We start from the raw sequence: 22,339 nt of genomic DNA, 5'->3' as shown, positions 1-22,339 counted from the left end.
TACTGTGTCAGCTGTTAGAGAAAACATTTAAGGTACAGCAGACCATGGATTTTCTGTTAAGTTATTTCACAAAGGGGAAGAAAAAAAAAAACCAAACCTGATTCATTACTTGAGTTAAGAATTACTACTGGGAACCAATAAAACACAGAAAGGGGAGGCAAAACTATTTCAGTCCATATTACACAGAGAGATCAAGTTTTATTAGGTAGAGTAACAAGCCACTCGAGGGTACAAAAGACAGGCAGAAAAACATTCTCGGTATGTAGAATATAACACTTCATGCAGGTAGTGACTCCAAAAAAAATCAAAACTGAATGCTCAGTATGAAGTATGTAGAGGTAAGAACAAGGATAAAAAGTACTGTAAAAAAGCATTTAGAAAGTCTTCTTTCTAAGTTTAATGTTTAGGTTTTTACTCCTACATATTCTGCAGTTGCCAGAGATTGCATAAGGAGGTAGCGTACTAGCCTTTCATGCTGAGAAGTCTAGGGTGAGTTTGATCCAATGTCAAGTAGCAGTTGATTTAAAGCTTCTGCAAACATTAACATCTTTGCTAGCCATCTGAACTCAGCTTTTGCGTATAGAATGCATCTAAAATTGAAGTATGTTGGTGAAGCTGCATAGTGAACTTTACACAATGCCTGTTTTTATTTTAGTCCCAATGCTTGCCATTTCTCTTCACAATCATCTGTTACTGCACAGTTCATTTAAAAAAAATACAAAAATGGGATTAATATGCAGTGGCAAACAGCATAAACCCCTTAGTTTTTACATAAGCAAAACCTGCTTATTGAGAGGAAAAATAGTTACAGAGCTACTAAAAAAGCTAAATGAAAGACCAGGCATGAATCCCCAAATGAGCATGACAGAAGCCAAGAATCTATTTCTAGAGCAGTATGAGTTTAGATAAGGAATTTGCTTCATATGTATTTTCAACATAAGGCATATTTTGGCAACACCTAATAAAACAGTTTTCATTACCACAGACAAAACTGCCTAGGGGCCTAGTTTTGGCATCTTTATCACTGCAGTACCGGAATGAGTGATAAAAAGAGGTAGGTGTTCAAATACCCCTTATAAATCCTAAAGAATTTTTTTACTACCCTGTTGGTAAAGGGGCTCACAACTGATACTCAGCACACATCAACAGTACAGCTGCTTCTAGATCTCTAGTTTTAACGATGTATTGTGTGTATATAAAAAAATACATCAAATAGGGTTAATACAGTATCTGATCTATCAGAAATATTTTGAAACTGTTATTTTTGTATATTTAACATGAACTATGAAAACAAGTCAGTTTCACACTGACCTAAAAGACTGAGAATTGGGATTGCAAGTACTGCAGAATATCTTTACAATTGTAAGAAAGATAAAATCTTACCACAAGATAATTCATGCAGCTACTGACATATTTCTCCTTTCACGTATGTAAAATAAGGTTAAGTTCTTGGGACTTCCAATATTGACAACCACTACAGAATCTAAGCACCTCCAGGTAAACTATAGCTGTGCCATAGAGATTTCAGCAAGGTCTGCCTGCTCTCTTTTCTGTGAAAAGGCCTTGAAATCCTGATGATGCTGAGAGCACTTTTCTTACTGAGTATTTAAAACTTCCCTGGTTTAAGCTACTTGGCCCTTTATGGGATCCAGGATGTTTAAACCAGGGCATATTAAACGCAGACAAAGCCTTTTCAGCTTTTCACAGGTTAAGAAGCTGAGAATGAAATGCTATTTGTTCCAGTCCCTTTACTTTGACAGTGTAACGGAGGATTAATTTTTGTGTTGAGTTCTATCACATCTTTAACAAAATCATGGTTTCCTATGAAGTCTCCAGCAATGATGTTAACACATTCTTTTTTTGGTCCTGGATACTGCTGCTTTATCCAGATTTTCAAGCATGGAAGACTCCGGAGTGTCATTTTCTTCAATGATCCAAATGGGTGTACAAGAATATACCTTAAATTTTCAGTAAGGTTAATCCCCGCTACAAAGAATTTTTCTGAAACAAAAATCGGGCAACATGTTAAATATTCCGTTAAGGAGAAGCTGTTCAGCATTGCAGTAACTCCAGATCTTGTTCCTCTGGGAATCATTAAAATACTAAATTCACACTCTATTATTCATATCCCTAGAACTGTTTCTGTAGACCTGTCTCCCCCTGTTGCAACTGCCGACTGTAGTAAACAGTTACTGAACCAAGCCTGATTTTGAACCATTCCAGTTTAGCTAAATTTATCTAAATTATCCATTGCAGACTGAAGGTTCTGCACTAATTAATCCTCTTTTGTAACTTATGTGCTTTGCTGCATTTTTTTTTAAATTTATCATTATTATATATATTTTATATATATAATAAAATGAAATTTTAAATTATGTTTGTTTCTGCAAGGGTTGCTTCCAAATGCTTAGCCTTCCCCCATGACGGACGGGAACACAGAGTGTACCTACATGAGCGCTTTCCTCTGGCCGAACTGTGTGCTTTTGAAGCAGTTCTGCTCTTCATCACCCCATGCATCCACATCACAGAGCTGCGCCAGAGGTTACAAACGGAACCTCTTTCAGCTTAAGACCACACCAGCATCCTTGAGTGTTGCCATTTCCTGACGTAGCTACAGCCCTCACACACCACTCGCGTAGGGGTTTCTTTTCACAATGAGTCTAGCATAATGCATTCCCCTCATCGTCAGCGCTGCCTAAAGCGGCAAGTGCTGGATTGAGGGAGCAGTCGCCTACCTGTGAGACAGGCAAGACAGCACCAGCGAGCTGGTCTGTGCCGAGGGCTTCTTTTCCACAGGATCTCGCAAGTGAAGCGGCTGCCACAATTTATATAGGCTATACATGTAACCTACACTGACTCATGTATTCACACCACCAAAGAGGAACATTGCTCTCGCCCATGGGTGGGCAGAGCCCTCAGCAACACAGGCACCTCGTGCACCCAGCGTGCAGAGTGGTTATATCCCCTAACATCCCGACTCCCTATTTGTTTTGCGTTGCTGTACACGCCCCTTGTTTCCTCCGAGCGACGCCCTGTGCCTACCTGGACGGCCCACCTGCTTCATGCGCTCTAAATACTGGATGAGAGCGCGAGTGGAGGTTTTGTTTCCCCACCAGTATGGGATTGCTGGCCACAGCTCACGGTGCTTGTCCACTTCCACATCCTCTTCGTACGAGACTATAACCTGATGGCCACGCTGCCACATGGTCCGCAGCGTCGGCACCACCTAGGAGAAAGCATACCCAGACTGAAGTCAACAATACGGCAGTGTTCCCAAAGTTCAGATATTGATGTGTGACATAGCCTTGGCAGAGAGGCACAGATTCAGTTCAAATAAAGCTCTTATGCATACAGTCTGGTAGGTGACTGGCTGGGTTACAAGCTGCAAAGGCAATAGGAGCCTGGGAACTTCAGCAGATTCCTCCTTTCCTCAAAGAATTAAACTATGGTAAAGTAAACTCAAGGTCTTACAGCTGTGTAAAGAGAAATCATCCCCGTGGTGGCCCTTGTGCACATACTGCTGCTGAAAATTTGTTGGAAGAAGAAGAGACAGGCCATTCGGTGAAAGGAGGGGGGAAACACGTAGGAATACAGACACAAAGAAGCAGGAATAATTTTGGCAAATTCCCCACATTGGTCCAAATTTGTTGCTGTAGCCATCAAACAGAATTGAACTGCTTAAGACTTGAAATATAAGTCTTCAAGAGAGATGTCAATTCTCATTTCTCCAAGTAGAAAGTTTCTGCAATTGGGATACTCCAAACATTTTGGATTGGGAGAGGGGAAGACTTGAGTAAAACCTTGTTAGACTGACAGATGGGCTGAAGCAGGTCTGTTAGGTGCTTCAATATGAAATGACATTTTCCAGTCCTCAACTTACCATCAGACAGAACCGAGGCCTTCTGACTAGTTTTATTTGCAAAACCAACATACTTAACAGGTATTTTTTTTTAAGAATGTTGTGGTTAAAAGCTGTGTCTGTTGCCTGTGAAAAGGAAATGGTGGCTTTTTGATGTTCCAGTTAACTTATTAATTAAAATAAAAGCCAAAGGCAGTTGAAAATATTTTATGTAAATCTTTGAAGACAGCCAAGGGTTGAATGAACATGGGAAACCATCTTCATCTAAGAAAGAGAGAGTGCAAGCCCCAATTAAGTCAGAAAATACTGCAAAATTAAGACACAAGCTACTCAAACTACAAAAATCTGTGTTTGACAGAAGCCTTTGCTTTATTCCAGCTGCCTTGCTAAAGCTGGAACCTCTTAAAAAAAAAAAAAAAAAAAAAAAGGTGTGGGATAGAAGCCAAAGAAACGTTACCAGAAGTGTGTACATGAGCACAGGTGCTTATTTTGCAAACAAAGCAGAAGTGAAACTGCAGGTGTCTAACAAGGGATTTTTCAACCCTAGTAATCCAGATCAAAGGAAGACACCTTGATAGTTAAGGCAATTAAAATTTTAAACACAATGTGATGTTGTCACGCTGTGGCCTGTGCCAGTACTACATACAGTTAGCAGTTGCTTCCTAAATACTTTGACTCTTTCAACAGAGCTGCAGTCTTGAAAGACAGTAGGTACCAGATTATTTTAGAATAAGTGAGCCAGCACATGGTTAGTTGATGTTAAATCTGAATCTGCAATCCTGAAAAAAACCACAGCTACCTAACCTGCAACGCTATCGCTTGCAAAAATGGTAAGATCCATTGTGCTGGTCATAGACCCCATAAAAATAAAGTCTTCCTGCTGGAGGGAAGTACTTGGCTTCCCTCTTCTCCAGTGCCCTTCCTCCCTCCCCCTGGGCACAACTAGGAAATGTTCTTCTGTCTTCAGTCAGATGATCTCAAACCATTAATTCATCACCTTTCTTCAACAAACTATCAGCAGCTTGCCCCTTTTGCAGCTAATAACTTATTTTTAAGAGCCGGCCATGTGTCTGAAAGCAAATTTGACTGCCTTCTCCAGTACTGCTCTGCTCATCCATGATTTACGCACTCAGGTTATTTGGGGAAACAATAAAACAGTGTCACTTAGGTCTTCAGTTATTCAGCTGAGGCCTGAATATTCAGAATCCCCTAGTTTTGCTGAGAATTGTTCTATTTTAACTCTGCTGTACAAAATGCTTTGAAATGGTAATACTCACCCGTTACTGATACACCAGCTTCAAAGGCTGAATTCAAATCGCAAACAGGGTCATCATTATCCTGTACCCCTCACATCTCCAGAGAAAACCCTCTGTTCCTGTGTATCTTTGAAATGTTAATTGTTTAACTATGAAAAGTTCCCGCACCTTGTAGAAAAAGGGGATGTTAAAAATCTCAACTTCTAAAATTTAGCAATCAAATAATTTCTGATTATTTCAATTAAGGCTTTTCTGGAGCTTTGGGTGACTGAAGGCATATTAGGCTGGTCAGAAGGTCAGCTCCAGCTCAAGTCCAGGAAAGAAAGTCAGTGCCACCAGAAACGCACGGAGGGCAGAGATGCTATTAAGAGGAACCTCAACAGGCTGGAGATGTGGGCTGACAGGAACCTCAGGAAGCTTAGCAAAGGCAAACGCAAAGTCCTGCGTCTGAACGAACTAACCCCACACAGCACGACAGACTAGGGGCAACTGGCTAGAAACCTGCTTTGCAGAAAAGGACCTGGGGTTCCTAGTGGACACCAAGCTGGACACAAGCCAGCAGCGTGTGGCAAAGACCAATTGCAGACGGCGCTGTATTAGAAAAGGCACAGCAGCAAGCCAAGATGAGTTCTTCCCTTCTATCCAGCAGTCATGGGACTGCATCTCAAGTACTGTCTCCAGCTGGGGCTTCCCCAGTACAAAGAAGTCACTGACATGCTGGAGTGAGTCCAGCAGCGTACAACAACCAGAGCAAGCAGAGGCTGGAGCATGACACACAAGGACAGACTGAGAGAGCTGGATCTGTTCAGCATGAAGAAGAGAAGACTATGGACAAGCCTAACATGCAGATGTACAGAAGACTCCTCAGATATGCATAGCAGAAAGATGAACTGTGTCAGCGGACACAAGTTACAGCAAGAGAGATTCTGATCAGATAGATAAGGAAAACACATTTATCATGAGAGTGGTCAAATGCTGGACCAGGCTGTGGAGAAAAGTTGTGGAATCTCATCCTCTGAGATATTCAAGAAAGGGTAGGACACAGCTCAACATAACTTTGAAGCTGGTCCTGCTTTGCATAGTGTGGTTGGGCCAGATGACCTCCAGAGGTCACTTCCAACCTAAAATATCATAAAATCATAGAATCATTTAGGTTGGAAAAGGCCTTTAAGATCATCAAATCCAACTGATAACCCAGCACTCCCAAGTCCACCACTAAACCATGTCCCTAAGCACCACATCTACATGTCTTTTAAATACCTCCAGGAATGGTGACTCAACCACCTCCCTGGGCAGCCTGTTCCAATGCTTGACAACCCTTTCAGTGAAGAAATTTTTTCCTAATATCCAATCTAAACCACACCTGGTGCAACTTGAGGCCATTTCCATTTCTTCTCGTCCTATCACTTGTTACTTGGGAAAAGAGACCACTTAAAATTAGTGCTGTGAAAAGGCAGAAAATGGATTCTTTGAATTCTATAAATATAGTATGGACTGCATTCATAACACACACCTATTTTTTTTAAAAAAAAAAAACAAAACTCAGACAGGATGACAGTTGTCTCCCTACTATTGCCCCATAACTCAACAGACATGACAGTCAAATTTAATTCTAATTTTAATTCTTAAAAAAGGAGGGGTGAAAAAAGGACCTCATACTTACATTTCTGGGACAGAGTTTACACTGGAAAATCTCTTTTATACAGGCAATAAGAAGACAATGAAGTTTCTTGGTTAATCCATCAAAATTCCTGCAGGCTAAGATAACAACTTCCTGAGGATGAGTTTCCAACCACCTTAACACTTCCCACAGAATATCCTACAAGAGAGAGTCATGGCAACTTAGAAAATCCTCTGTGCTGTGCAGGGGGAAGGACATAAAACTAACACAGCATTGATGTTAGGGTAGACTTGCAATCACAATGATGAAAACTGGCGTAGGTTTCTGGAGGATGGCCACCTGACTGCCCCCAAGGTGGTCCAGAGAGACACACACCAGGAAAACCTACTTTCTGCAGGTCTGCACTCGTTTGCTCTAAATGTGGTTGTAGCACACCACACTTAACAGCTTTGTATTTTGATCATATCCATGAATCTCCTACTGCCTAGAGGCAGGTTACCGGTAAATCCATCTCCCCAAGCTTTTTTAAGGACAAACAGCATATTAGTGGCAAACTCAAAAATGGAAAAGTTCTGTGCTTGCTTAAATACTTTTAATTTTGTAAAAATGGACCCATTTTCCACATTTATTATGGGCAATGACAATTTCTTGAAGACCGTATGTAATTAGTCGGGCACTATGTCTAACTGTTTACATGAGCATGCCAGTCACCATGAAATCTCAGCATACGAAGGGTTCAGACTCACGAGCATGAAATTGAAGTTTAGCCACTTAGTCTACAAATGAAAAGCTGCACTAGCTGGCTGTGCAGGTCCCAGCAAATGGAAAGATGTAAACTACTCCACAGTGACAGAGCACATGCAAAGAGCAACTCACAGTGGTTTCTTCACAGCAGCTGACAGTAATTTGATCATGGGATCCAGACTTGAGTCTCTCTGTCTTTCAGTGAAATACTTTTTCCTCAAAAAAAGAAGTGTTTCTGAGATTTTTGGGGCTTTTAATACCTTCTTCTCTTTAATGCTTCTTTCCTTACCAGGGAAAGAGGATTGCCTTTGTTAGCATCCTGGGACAACACAAGATAAACTCCAGACACATCAGGCACTTGGCAGGGGCTAGGCATTTAAAAGCAAGGCACAGCGACTCCAGTTTGAGGATGAGGAACTGATTGATGATCCGGTCTCACTTGCAGCTGCTGGAACTAGCTTCCACCCCTGCTGATTTTCTCTAGTTTGAAGTCCTCACATTAGGAAAGCAAATAACCTACTCAGAAGACCTTGGGGCAGCATTTTCAGATTACGATGGCTCTTAAATAAAAGAAACAGCACTGTTTTTATAGCCATCCCAAAAGGTAAGGACAATACCTGTACAGTAATGGTTGTGTAAACCATATGCACGAAGTACAAATTCGCAGAAGGATCGTTAGCCTTGTGGGCAATCCTGAAATCTAGATACCTAACTCCTGCCTCAAGCTGCTCCGTCACAGTCAGCACCTGGAAGGTGAAACAGAAGACAAAGGTCCTGAGAGCTTGTAAGAGATTTGTTCCTGTAGCTTAGGAAGCTGAAAAGTGTGTATGAAGGGAACCCGATGACATTTTTCACAGGTCTTTCATCTTTAAAGTGGCACTATATAGAACGAAGTTGCAGCTTTGAAGTATTTTACTCTCTGACAAGAGGGATCCCAATTTCCCTGAGGTATATGCTGCAGCAACAGAGTAGATTTCTCAGACCTCTGCCCCTGTTGTGTTCTGAAAGTTAAAGATCCATTAACCTGTAGGTAAATACATGATCGGCCTTCACAAGACTATTCATATGAACAAAAACTGCAGGATCAGCACCTTAGAAATGCTGTATTTATTTTGTTAGATCAAAGACTTTACCATGGTTGTCTCTGTGGAGCTCACTCATCACCAACAGAAGGAAAAACAAAAATAGAAAAAACTACTGGCTATTGTTCTTTTTCAAGATAAAGTCTCTTTAAAAGTTTGAATTAACCTGTAGAAACCCTGCAAAACAGAGGTCCTCCTCTATTTTCCACTTCCTTCTGAATTTTTCTACTGGTATTGAAGGCTGAATGAAACAGGTGATAAAGCTGAGTTTCCCAGGCAAAAATACCCAAATGATGTCTCTAAACTATATCAAGGCTCTCTTGATATAGAATCAAGAAAATAGAATAAACTTAATTAAATACATTTAAACACTAATTTGTCTCAGTTCAACCTGCTATGTTCAGTTCAACACTTTCAGGTTTCAGAAAGCATACGCTGTAGTGATTTAAGTCAGAAAGGATTCAGCGAAAACTAAATCAATAAAAAGCGTTGCACCTGAATAACCACATTCATAGCTTTAGGGCCAAGACAGAGCTTAAGATGCTTACAACGTGGGAGGATGCTCACCCTTCAGCCAATCTACCTTTCTGCTCTTAGGACAGGAATTTAATCTCCCCAGGCTGTGCCTGAGCTGCAGGGCTGGGGAGCAGCCCAAACAGCTGCTCTGAACTGCCCTTTGGATAAATTAATTTCTTTCTGTTGACTGCATGGTAAAACAAGACAAATTAGACTCTCTGATTAGTCCCCTGGGTTTGGATACTGAATTAGACAGCGTAAACGTTGCCTCCCAAGCGCAAAATTGGGAAGCCTTGGGGAGCGACGCTGCCCAGTGCTGCAATCTCACACCAGACATCCAGGGCACGCATGGAAGTTGCACACCTGACATCAGCCATTGCACAGAAAAAATTTGAGCAGCTAGAATGACACCCACAACAGCCAGCACTTAAGCCAGGCACTGCCTCCTAGGCACCGGGCCACCCAGAAACCTGTGGGCCCCACCATCAGTAGGGTTCCCTGATGCCTGTTCTGGATACCACAGGTGGAGTCACCTCCTGACAAAGATAACTCAAGTACGGCAGAGCTAAGGAAGGGCAGGATTGCAGCCATGCCTCTTTCCGATCGGCACCGGGCTGCTTCCCACCTAACACACTGGGTTTGGACCAGAAAATTACTATAATGGTATAAGGAGCTTGTTTGTCACCAGCAGTGTCTCTTCGCTGGCCAGCAATGCACAAGGCAGGAGGTATCTAAATCTTTCATCGGCTTAAGTCCCAAAGCAAAAAGCAGCCCAAAACACGGCACTCTGCTAAGCAAGTGCCTTTCCATGTCAACTCACTGCTGCCATTACATGCTGGATGCCTGGTACTATCGAGGACTCCAGTTTGCCAGGGCTGCTCAAACACAACAAAAGAAGCCTAGGCACAATTATTTATCAGTTATTCAGCTTTAATTCCCTAATAATTAACTACTCCTTCAGCAAGAACAAAAGTGGAAAGTTTTTTGGTACCTCTTTGATGCCAGGAAAGCTGGTTGTGTAGAAAAATCTTCAAAAGATCTAGCTTAAATCACAATACTCCACTTTGTCTTGAACATACGCTTGTGAGGAACAAAGAGATCACTACTAGCTTAACATTTAGACATTTTTTAAAATTAACTAAACCTTACATGAGGGACCACACCTTCATTCTTTTAATCTTTATAGAAAAAAAATTCCCTTCAACAAGATTGTTGTCTCTGATACTGGGTGAAATACTTAAGACAATATAGGTGGGGAAAACTGACGTCTCACACAACAGTGACAGCAAAAATGACAAGCATTACCTTCTGGAAAAAATGCAAGAGAAAAACCTCTTTTGATTACAGTAATATTAAATGTTATTTATAACAACAATACATGTGAAAAAGAAGACGAGTTTCTAGCACAAGTGGTCAGCTTTAAGCAGCATCTTTGTCATGTATCACCCCTGCCTCATCTACATGCTTTTTCCCTGCAAAAGAAGATCTTTCTTGAGTACGTATGGCACCTATCTCATACTCGAATGTGCTAGTTCTGGCTGGGGTGCAGCTGATTTTCTTCACAGTAGCTAGTATGAGGCTATGTTTTGGATCTGTGCTGAAAAACAGCAATGATAACACCGGGATGTTTCAGCTATGGCCAAGCAGTGGTCACACAGCACCAAGGCCTTTTCTGCACCTCACGTCACCAGCAAGGGGGCTGGGGGTGCACAAGGAGGTGGGAGGGGGCACAGCTGGGACAGGTGACCCCAGCTGACCCAAGGGATATCCCATACCAGATGGGGCCATGCTCAGCAATAAAAAGCTGGGGTAAGAAGGAGGAAGGGAGGGACATTCAGAGTGATGGTGTCTGTCTTCCCAAGTAACCGTTATGATCTGGCTTCCCTGGGGATGGCTGAGCACCTGCCTGCCAACGGGAAGTGGGGAATGAATTCCTTGGTTTGCTTTTCTTGAGTGCGTGGCTTTTGCTTTACCTATTGAACTGTCTTTACCTCAACCCACGAGTTTTCTTCCTTTTACCCTTCCAAATCTCTCCCCCATCCCACCAAGGGGGAATGAGTGAGCATCTGTGTGGGGCTTAGTTGCTGGCTGGGGTTAAACCACAACACCTGGGCACAGTATCTCATGAGTACAGGTATTTCTGGGCAGCAGGCTACTCTTCCATTGTGCATGGGAGGGTGTGACCACTGAGCACTGCAGCACAAGCTTCAACTTTGCCCAGGCATGATAAGAATGCTAGATAACAGTTACCTGTGTTGTAGACCACTTCATGATAATGGGGCGCACAATGCAGGGCATACATTTGTTTAAAAACTTCACCAGCTTGGATTCATTGCCACTAATATCAGAGGTTTTATCCAAGCAGTAGGTCATAGTGTCATGACTCCCTGTAGAATACAAAAATAAATGTACAGAAAATGTCATTTCTTAACTACTCAAGACTACAATACACAGTTGTATTGCATGCACACACCTGACATGCCACCCCATTTCCAGATCACTCACCTATATTGCCTGACAGCCTATGTAGTTACAGCAGAAAGGTGGGCTCTTCTACAGAGGTTAAGGTTAGTGTGAAATCCTCGTGAAGGGAAGGCACTGAGACTTTTCAATAAAGCAGTCCCCGTCTAAACTGCACATCATTGTTGTTTGCCTCAAACCACAATATAATGACCTGTTTTAACTATCATCTTCCACTGAAATAATTACCTTGATGTGAAAATCCGCTTTTTTCAGGGAATAAACAGCTTAAGACTGAATTTATCTAGACTTCGTACTGTTTTCAGAGTTGCCCAAATGCAGGATTTCATACTCCAATCCCATCATCTCTGCACAGGAAAACATGACTGAAAGCAGAAATCCATCTTAAACCTTTGACTGGACCAACTCCTAATGTGGCACTTTAAGCATTTATATCTTAAATATCTGGTTAAAATGCCCTCCCTGAACAAAACACCCACATCCCCCTACAGAAAGAATGTAAGAGGTGGGAGCTTGAAGGTTTCAGAGGCAAATCCAAGTCTATGTTTACATATGATAGATGAACAAGATCCACCTTTGGTGGAATTCAAAAATTACTTGACTCTTTCCAGCCCAGGGAATTACATAGAGGCAGGCTAAGCATCAGAGCCAGGTACAGCCTGCTCAAATATTTTACTTCTTTGAAGTCTTAATAAATCTGACCCATCTCTTGCATCGTGTTTAGACGCAGCTCTGTTTCAACTCACCATTTCTTCAGGACAGGCAATAAGTGATTTTGGTAACTTTTTCTGTTCATTATTTCTTCTAATTTTATAAAGCATCAATAAGAAAAGCTAACACTGCTGCAGAGTGACTTGCTGGGATCCGTACAGACTATCAGCAAGGAATTTGCTATCATTTTGTTAAGTCTTCTGTCAAACAAATTGTTCACTGGTGCTAGGAACTGCCTTCTTGAACAGTCAGTCTTACTGGTGCTAAAGGCAGTATTTTTAGTAGCCAAAGAGAAAGGACAAGATTGTATTTGAAATAAAGAAAACTCTTTGAAACTATCAGTAATCGTTTAATGTCTCACTCAATTTTTTCACCTTTTAAAATTGGGTTTCTGTCTATCTTCCCATTTTAAACACCCAAACCAAGCTCACTGCAGATGGAAGACTGATAATGAGGGCATGCAATCAAAGAAGTTTGTCTTAAAAGACATGAGTCAAACTGTTAAATACCCATGGACCAAATCCAAGTCTGAGAGAAGTGAACAGGATTACATCGATGGGCATTGCATCTACTGATGCCAATCAGCAAACAGATAGTAACCTTTTATTTAGGAGCCTTCTTGCAATGTCAGTGAGTCACAGTAATGAAAGGAAGATGGGTATACCCACGACACAACAAACATGATGCAAAGATAAGGAGCTAGCATCAAACCAGGTATCTTCAGAGCTTGAAGCAGCATCTCTCCAGCAGCACTGTGCTGAACCTGGTACAAACATAACACTAATTACTGAGACTTGCCTCTGTCTCCTCGTCATGCTCTCAGAATGCACTCTCTCATGTTTCTTGCACGCCTTGTTGTCTTTATCTGAGATAAGCTTCCACTTCCAAACTGGGCTTCCTCCAGTCATTGCTCCCTCTGAAAACCTGCCAGAGCTGTCTTGACCTGGTTGGTCTTGATCTGCCTTTGTTTTGACCTGGGCTAGACCAGTTTTGTAGGTCAGCTGGACAGCCACCAAAATCTTGCAAGCTAACAGCCTGCAGTGCTCTCGAAAAGGTTGCTGAAATGGGCTCAACTGTTCTTTTCTTTGTGCCTGTCCTCCATGCAGGCATATTCACAAGAACAACAAACATTCACAAGAATAGCAAGGTCACTGTTAGAAGAGCCAGGAAGTCAAAGGCACACCTCAGCAGGTTCTCAGTTTTCTACAATGTTAAAGAAACACCACTGTGAAAGGTTTTTAGAAACAACATGGTTCCTTTTTCCACAAAAAAAAAAAAAAAACCAAAACCAAAAAAACCTGAGCATGCTACTGACTTTTTGAAGGATTTTTGCAAGAAGAACAAAAAAGGGGGAAAAAAGAGGAGAAAAAAAAAGAGAAGAATATTACCTTCTTTCTTCTGCACAAGATAGATACTTATTTTCTTCTCTTGATGGTTAAATAAGAAATACAATTGGTTTTTTTTATGATGTCTATTTTGAGGTCCTCTTACATAGGCTTTATCCAAACCAGAGGTGTGCTCGTTTTGAAGTTAACATCTATTTAAATTACACATCCAAGAAGTCACCATGAAATAAGTTTCTGGGTTTCAACTTTAATCAAAACTCCACACTCCATTAGTTTACAAAAGGCAGGGGAAAAAATAATCCACCACAGTTCTAGGTCCTCCCAGGGCTCCACCCACTGAAGACAAGACTTCACACTTCCAGATATCTCTGAATACACATCTTTGCTAAAGTCAGCCTACAATCCTGTAGCCTACATAAAACAATCATCTACATACTATGCTGAAGCTGGACTTTTCTTAAGCACCGTTTTCATTGTGGTGGCAAAGGGAATCATTGAAGAGCTGACAGTCCTCCAGTGCCTCCCCACACACCAGTGAAGTGAAAACAGGTTCCTCTGTAGCTACTTTGGACAGAGTGAGGGAAACATGTATTTTTTTCAAATCATCTATTCAAGGCAGCAGAGAGAAGCAATAATATGACCAAAGAAAAGCTAATGATACACAGGTCTGAATGTAGTGCCAATGAGGACACCAGCCATAGCACAGCTGTATTTACCCATAATAGGATAAATCCAGTTTTCATAAGCAGGGCCGTGCAGAAAAATCATACTCTACATTAATAAAACCGTATGTTCATTAAAAGTCTTCATCCTCTTTTTTTCACACCTTCACAACCTCCATTTACCAAGACAGGTAAAATGTTATTTCTCTCCTTTTGGAACCACTTTATTATGTAGGAAGTGGCAAGAACTGATTAGGAAATCTCACCACTGCCCAGATAAGCAAATGCTGAGATTATTAACACCGACCTGACAAGATGATGCACAGGGACTGCAAAATGTCCCTCTTTCTTTCCTTCCTTAAAAAAAAAAAAATCTCCTTTTTTCCCCCTCCAGTTCCAGTGCAACAACTTTACAGACCAGAAGCATTCACACACATGTACACATCACACAGCTCCTCCCCCAAGCCCTTCTCCCACACAGTGACCCAAGTAATAAACATAAACGTTGCCATCCTGAAATGGGACAAACAGGATGTTCTAAAGCTTAAATAACATGCTAAGAAAATAGTGGAGACCAAAAGTGAATCTTTACCTGGAAGAGCTAAGTTATAGAGGGGAATATCCCAGAGCTTCTCTGGTAATCGTGACATCCATTGACCATTTCCATGGCAGATGTGAATGGAGGTTTGCAAAGTGCCTTCCATCAGTGCCTGCTCTAGGACTTCATAGGGTGTTCTGGGAGGGAAAAAGAAAAGCAAAAGAATAAACCATTCTATATACTGTGGTTGAATTAATGCCACTGCACCCGTGCAGAATGGATTTATACACGCTATAAAATGTCAGCCCTCCTTTCAAGCATCAAGCAAGGTATCAAGAGCTTCTCGGCCACAACATACACTGCTTGTGGTAACAGCTGTCTCCCAGCACAACACCAAGGGAGGGTTCCAGGCTTCAGGCTTGTAAACTGATGAACTGAAAGAGAGAACAGAGCCAAGACAACTATGTGCAGCTTCATTGGTATGGAGAAATTACTATCTACATTGGCTCCTGAGACATCCTACCTCCAGTGTGAAACAACCTCTGTTCCCTGACCCTTTGCAGCCCCAGGAGCATGGCAGCAGGACTGATGGGAGAGCTGGGACAGGGGCTGGGTCTGCAACCCTCAGGTCGCTGGAGAACACTTACCCTGAAGCATCAATTCAGCTGCCACAATACCTCTATAAAAAGCCTTAACAAAGAAGTCAGGACATTGGATTGTCAGGTCATGCTGCCTTCTGGGGGCAGAGAGGAAAACTTCCATCTTCTTATTCCCTGTTCTGAGAAATCTCTTGATGTCTGTTCTTATTACCCATACTGAGCCCATGATCACAAATACTTCAGTCTGGTCAGAACTTTCTGAACAATACAAGCCTCTCTGGGATCTTCTGCAAAATTTGCAGTGGTCATGCAGGAGTGCCAGTGGATAAAATCCATCTGAGAAATCATGGTCATCACCAAGGCCTGCTAGAGTATCCTGTTCATTTTTCATTTTACATTCTCCTGGATGATGCAGAACATGAAGACAAGTTCTTCATGCCTTTTTGTTGTGGGTTTGGGGTTTTTTTCCTAGGATGTTCCTGAAGTTCAGGTGGTGTTTTGGGGATGAAAGCCTTCCTTCTCCTCACTGTTTTCAAGGCCTTGGCTATTTTTTCACAGCTATGTAGCGGGACACTTTAATTTAGATCATGGCAGAGTGATTACCTATAATAATATCACACCTTCCTTTTTAATCCTTTTTTTAAAAGCTGTCACTGTGAATGGTTCCTTCTTGCCTGCTAGAGCACTGGCAGTGAGGTATGTATTTGTGCAGGTTTTGTGCTCTGCCAAACATCCTCACTGGTCCCCGGTCCCTTTTGCTGCACCTTGGCCCGTTCAGTCCCGAGATTGCTTCTCCCCACAGCATCCTTCGGGCTGCTTTTGGGAGGCACCCCAGGCTGGAGCGGGGGAAGAGCAGGAGGAGGAGGAAGCAGCAGAAGCAGCCTGTGATGAACTGAGTGCAACCCCCATCCCCTGTTCCCCTGCACACTCGGGGGAGGAGATGGAGAAATCGGGAATGAAGTTAAGCCTGGGAAGAGGGGAGGGGTCGGGGAAGGTGTGAGGGGTTTTTCTGATTTGAATGGCAATGAATTAAACTAATTTCCCCAAGTCAAGTGTGTTTTGCCCATGACGGTAATTGCTGGGCCATCTCCCTGTCCTTACCTCGACCCACCAGACGTGTGTTCCATTTTCTCCCCCCTGCCCAGCTGAGGAGGGGAGCGATGCAGCAGCTTTGGTGGGCACCTGGTCAACCCCCCCCAAACACTCCCACTCCCCTTGTTCACGCCAGCTTCCTGACCTGACCTCAGGCGGTCCCGGTGCAGGCAGCAGTTACATTTTGAGGACTCTTACCGGGACACAAGAAGAAACAAGTAACTGCCAGCCGCCAGCGATCGCCGTGCCCGACCCGCGGGACAGGGCGCACCGGGCGGGCCCCCCGCGGGCGGCACTCGCACCCACCGCCCCGCCAGCGCCACGGCCCGGCACCGCGCAGCTCCGGCAGCGAGGCAGAATTAACGAACGCCTCATGATGACATAATTGAAACATTTGCTGCAGCCGACCCAGAAGCCCACTGACGTCACGGGAATTACAAGAAACGCTGTGACGAGAAAGTACCCGCAGCGCCCGAGCGCGGAGCGGCTGCCAGCCCCGCCGGGGGGCTCAGCACCCGCCACCCCCGCCGCAGCCGCCTCCGCGGACACGCGTTTCTCCCTCCCTTCCCCCCCCACCCCCTTTATTTTTTTTTTCCTTTTGTTTCTTTTTAATTGTTGTACTTACTCCAGCGGACGGTTTCGCCCCCATGTCCGCTCTCCAGGAAGCCCCACAGAGCTCAGCTCCCGCACCCGGCTGCCCGCACCCGGGCGGGGGCTGCCCCTGCCCTGCCCGGTGACCGCAGGTTTGCAGGAGGCGAGGGAGGGGCGGGAGGGACGGGGACGGAGCGGGAGGTGGCTCTGGTGAAGCCAAGGTGCCGGCGGCGCAGCCGGGAGCCGCTCGGTGGACTGCGGGTGTACTGCTGCGGGAGGAACGTGCGGGGCCGGGCGGGCACCAAGCCACCGCATGTCACCATCCCGCAGCTGCGTTTAAAATCTATTAATGCAAAAAAGCTTCACGTATATATTTATATAGATTATGTATTTTAATGTATCTATATTATAAATATATGTATTATATAAAAGTATATATTCATAAATATATAAATATGTGTGAAGTACCTTAATCGCTTGCTTTGTCCAACGGAGTTTCTATTTCTTCAGTTTGCAGAGCTGATACCCGACTCATTAATTCTTTCCCTTCTCTTTAGCCTGCACATCCCCTGCCTCGGCTGTGGTGAAATTCACTCATGTCTGTTACAGCACCTTGCAGAAATCTAAGCAAGCTCCTCAAAAAGCTTTTCTGTGTAAGGAGGCAGGGGGTAAATAAGTGAGCAAATGGCATGTAGGGGTGAACGTGCAAGCCCTCGGTGCAATTTTGGAAGCAGGATGCCTTCTCAGCCTTCCCAGAGTGTGGTGGAAGCTCCCCTAGTTCACCTCCTTGTTCCAAGAGCACATGGTTACTCTAAATGAAGAATGGTGAGCTGAAACTCCGATGGAAAGAATGGATAGAGAAGATTTAACTTCCCTGTCTCCTCCACAGGACCACCCAGAGGGTCACCTACAGCGAGCTGGGATGTGACTGCTCCAGGAGCGCAGCATGGTCAGGACTAGGGGAAAATTCAGGCTGCTGCAGTGTCGTCCTTAATGCGAGGATATATTTTCCAGATACTCCTTTTTCACGATCTCCTTCTTGTGGGCAGAGCAAAAGGAAGGGCAGTGGTGATGCACAGAGCAAAACTTGCTGTGCCAACAACAGCAGCTGGAGCAGGTTAACGTTCAGCTAACCGAGTTGTTCCCGTTGGTGAGTCCCAGGTCAGCAGGGCTGCCTGGGCTTTGGGGGTATGCCACAGTTCAGTGCTGTTTATGTATCAGCTCTTACAAAAAAAAGGACAAAATGCCAAAAGGGATGAAATAGAGCAAAGGAGAAGGTAAGAAAAAAAAGATGCTATTTAAAGGCTGTGTGGGTTTTGCATCTCCATGATAGAAAGTGGCTGAGAGCAGTTATGGAAAAGTATCACTGTGCTCTTCATGGAACGAAATATATGGGAAAGTATTTCAAACAGAAAAAATTCAGAGGAAAAATCAAACTCGACTCTAATTCTTCATCTAATTAGAAAGTTAAGATGTGGAGGTGTGAAAAAACAGCAGCCAGACAGACTCTGGACACTACCATAAGAAATACAATACAGCCAGATGTGGTTCTGGTCTTGTAAAACACACCCGTGTGAAGTTGTTGGGGCTGGTAGGGAAAACATGACTGTGAACAGGAAAATTTAAAAGCTATTTTTGTGTGGATTTGAAATGAATAACAGAAAACTCAAAAAGAACCATGAAACTGAAATCACAAAACATTTTATTCTCGAGGCATTTATAAGAGGACTTTACACCATAGTACTGTGAAATACCTGCTGACTGATGGGGAAACAATCTTTTGGGTCTTACCTCAATGGAAATACTCTATCAGAAAATCTCAAGACATTTCCAAACCCTCCAAATTCCCACTTTCAAGTCTGAGTTTGGGTCTCCGTTCTTCTTAATTTGCACTGGAATTAATAGAGATGTCAAGAGAGTTGCTGCTGGTTTAGTCCCAAGATCACAATCTCTCTAGAGGGATTTAGGAAGCCCATAAAATGAGGAATGACAGGAAATCAGTCAGCAAGGATTAAGCCCTGAGTCAGCATGTCTCCTGAGGAGGGGTCAAGGCAAGAATAACTTTTAGCAGTATTTGCAGAAATAATGATAAGCAGATTTCAAGATGAGGAAGCAGGGGGGATGAAAAAGCCCAAGATTTGTCAACCCTCCTCACAAAATAAATGTCTGCCTTAAAAAGACTGAGAGTGGAGTTCAAAAGTATTGCGCGCTTAGCCAGAAGGAGCTTACCAGGTTTTGAAGCATTCAGTACTGAAAAGTTCTGAAGCTGGTAGCATCTAAGAGAGTCAAAACAGACACATACAGAAGCTTCAGCATGGGCATTGATGGAAATGTTGGTCTGATTTATAGCTGTGGATCAGAGTGAAAATTTCTGGTTTGTTACAGTGACAGCCTTCATTTGGACATTATACATTTGAACAGCTTTGGCCTACCAAAATGCAACAGAGTCAGTCTGAGAAAAATCAGTTGATTTTCCAGATGACTTAAAGGTTTGTGACATTTCTTTGAATGGTTACAATATTGGGGATGTTGCATAAGACTTCTTTCTTCTACCCCAGTTTTTTTATTTTCAGACGTAGCACATCTTTTCTCTATGCTGCAACATTCTGTTAACATGCTGTAAACTCAGGATTTAAACAACCTTAACTGAATTCCTGGATTTGGGGTGTTTGTTCTGGGGATGTTTGCAACACCCTGGCAATGGGTGTGTTTTGCTCCTGCCCAGACTTACTGATAAGTTCTCTCAACCTTCACCTAATTTCTGTCCTTGTGAACAAACAGGCAACTAAATATTTCTGAAGGGAGGTTGTATATCTAGCAGCAGCAGCCACGATGGCTCCTAAGAGCAGGGCAATTGGTGGGGAGGCAGCCTGCAGCACCAGGGAGGTCACTCTGGGCAATAAAAAGACCTGGGAAGAAAAACACAACCTGGACCTGCTGGGAGCTTCTGTGTTTGCTTCTGAGGTTACTGGACCACAATGGCTACTCCAACCTTGCAATGCTGTGAGCAGGACCTGATGGGGATGAAGAGCACAGTCTGGAGTCCGTTGCACCTGGTCCCCATGCTTGGGGCTGCCTGTCAACAAGGTGCCTCTGACAACCTGACACCAGCCAGCAGGAACCTTAGGCAGAAAGGTTTGGATGGGATTTATTTTGCCCAAACACGTCACAGCATGCCATGCCATCAGGAAGAAACAACCCGGGCTTTATTTGCAACAGGCAAACTCAGTGATAAAATTCAGTGGCTGGTAAAAATGCTACTGTGATGGTTAGGCATGGGGTGCAATACTGCTGCCTTCACATGATGGATTCTCAAGAGCCAGGGGTACATGGGATGGGCTTTTTTCTTACCCAAGTTTTGCAAGGTGGGGGAAATGTTTTGACTTAAACAACAGAAAGGAGAGGCAAAATTAGAGTTGAATTTCATTAGCAAAATTTTTTTTTCTTTTTTAAAACTTTCAATTAAAAAGAGAAAAAAGTCCTCAAGTTCCTCCAATTTAACCCAGTCCCACCAATGTTAAGCAAGGCTTCAGTGGGCTTGGAGGAAGATCCAGGCAAAACAATTTTCCTCTTAAACAGAAGCAAATGAGATTTTAATTTCATAATGTAGTTAATTAACTACACCAGTATTGATAAAAACAGTTAAGATGCCCTAAAAAATGTTTAGTAAAGCCAGCTTACTTCATGTCTGACACCAGCGGTGTTTGAAACAAAGCATTAAAAGCCCTTCCAAGAGGCACAGGAGAGCTGCTCATAATGTCCTACCAATAAGAGAAGCTTAAGGAGGAGATAAACAAACCTCTCAGATGCAGCATCTGAGAAGACAGGAGCCAGAGGAGAACCAAGCTGTGTGCTAGAACCCATTCAAACAGAGATAGAAACTGGGGAGACACAAAAAGTAAATGCATTCCTGTCTACTAGAAAGAATTTCCAGTTACAGGAGAAGGGAAACCTCCTTCTTTCATTCCTCCCTTTGTTCTGTTAGTTTGTTATCTAGTCCTTCAAAATTGTGCAAATGAAGTAAATTCCTGAGCTATTTTCTCACCATACTCTTGCACCATTCTCTTTCTCTTTTTTTTTTTTTCTCTCTCCTATCTGGAACCGGTCAGAAACAAAAAACAAAGCCCTTTACTCTGATGTCCTGATCCCTGGAGAAGCTAAGTGACAATGTAGACCAACACCTTTCATCCAAGAAGGCAACCCTCAGAGCTGCACAAGAGGCATCAGCCTGGGCAGGAGGGGGGCTGCAACATTACCCTGAGAAAGGCAAAACCATCAAGACACTGTGCCCTGCCCGCGTCTTTCCCGTCTTTCCCGTGTGCAGCTCCTAATCTAGCAGCAGCCCATAGGGAGGAGGAGGAAGGACTCTTTTTGCACTTAAATTCCTCACTATGGTGAAAGCTGAGGAAGTAAGTCTGGTGTCCTTCAGCAGCCATGAACAACACCCCACCTTCTTCCTGGGATCAGTTTTGAAAACCAAGTGTCTTTGTGTCCTCAGGAACAAATTTCCAGTACCTTTGACACTGGGCAAAGGTTGAAGCTAAGAGTGTCTGGGTCTTTAAGCCATCCAGACCTTAACTCCTATGGCTCTCATGTAGGTTAAGCCTTGATGGCTCTGGGCTCATAATGGATCATTGAGAAATAACTGTGAATATTCTTCTAAAGTTGGTGGGTTCTTTTCCCCCCATGCATTACTGATTTGTACTGTCAACCATAACCATAGACTGCCATGGAGCAAGACCTCTTAAGGGCCACACTTCAGCAGAGATGACTCACAAGCTGATACAGGTCAGATGATAAACTGGGTCCTCAGTGCAGAACCAGCCCTATTCCATGCCCTGCAAAGCTGTGCCTGTTGCAGCTTCATAGGCTTGTTGCACATGAGCAAAAGCATGTAAGGATGGATGTCTTGGGCAGTGCAGGCATGATCTGTGGTGACCTGCAGTAGAGGTTCACCTTCCAGCAGAACTTCACGCTGCAAACAGTACAAGTCATCCATGGCAGAGAATTTAGGTGCAGGGCTAGTAGCAGCTGAGCTCAGGATGTCAGTCTGGGTCAAACATTGCTAATATTAAAGGCTAAGATCTACAACAGAAAAATGACATGTTTCCAAAGGGGTCAGATAACCTAGGAAAGCACCTCATCTTTTATTATGTTTCTTCATTTTATTACAGAGTAACAAAGCACCATAGTGACCTCCCACACTACCACAGGGCACTAATTTATAGCATAGTCATTTAT

The 22,339-nt window shown here is 43.3% G+C and overlaps 1 protein-coding gene across 4 annotated transcripts; it reads right to left on the bottom strand.

Annotated features, from left to right (window-relative positions):
• Positions 1 to 172: 172 nt before the first annotated feature.
• On the bottom strand, positions 173 to 18,161 carry PLCXD1 (phosphatidylinositol specific phospholipase C X domain containing 1). Of its 4 annotated transcripts, XM_056328056.1 has the most exons (8): positions 16,706 to 17,037; positions 15,175 to 15,250; positions 14,871 to 15,013; positions 11,329 to 11,465; positions 8,098 to 8,226; positions 6,779 to 6,934; positions 3,043 to 3,226; positions 173 to 2,001 (listed from the first exon to the last, which is right to left on the bottom strand). In XM_056328056.1, the coding sequence occupies exons 1-8, from the start codon at positions 16,899 to 16,901 to the stop codon at positions 1,709 to 1,711; spliced, it is 1,314 nt and encodes a 437-aa protein (XP_056184031.1). In that variant the 5' UTR covers positions 16,902 to 17,037; the 3' UTR covers positions 173 to 1,708. The 4 variants fall into 4 exon arrangements, with proteins under 4 accessions (XP_056184031.1, XP_056184032.1, XP_056184030.1 ...); XM_056328057.1 differs by lacking the exons at positions 15,175 to 15,250; positions 16,706 to 17,037 and adding an exon at positions 17,567 to 18,161; XM_056328055.1 differs by lacking the exons at positions 15,175 to 15,250; positions 16,706 to 17,037 and adding an exon at positions 17,133 to 17,428.
• Between the last annotated feature and the right edge of the window lie 4,178 nt (positions 18,162 to 22,339).

This window comes from Falco biarmicus, chromosome 2 (genome assembly GCF_023638135.1).
Source record: "Falco biarmicus isolate bFalBia1 chromosome 2, bFalBia1.pri, whole genome shotgun sequence".
Taxonomy (NCBI): domain Eukaryota; kingdom Metazoa; phylum Chordata; class Aves; order Falconiformes; family Falconidae; genus Falco; species Falco biarmicus.
The sequence above is the reverse complement of the archived record's forward strand: the minus strand, read 5'-3'. Positions and strand labels throughout refer to the sequence as shown.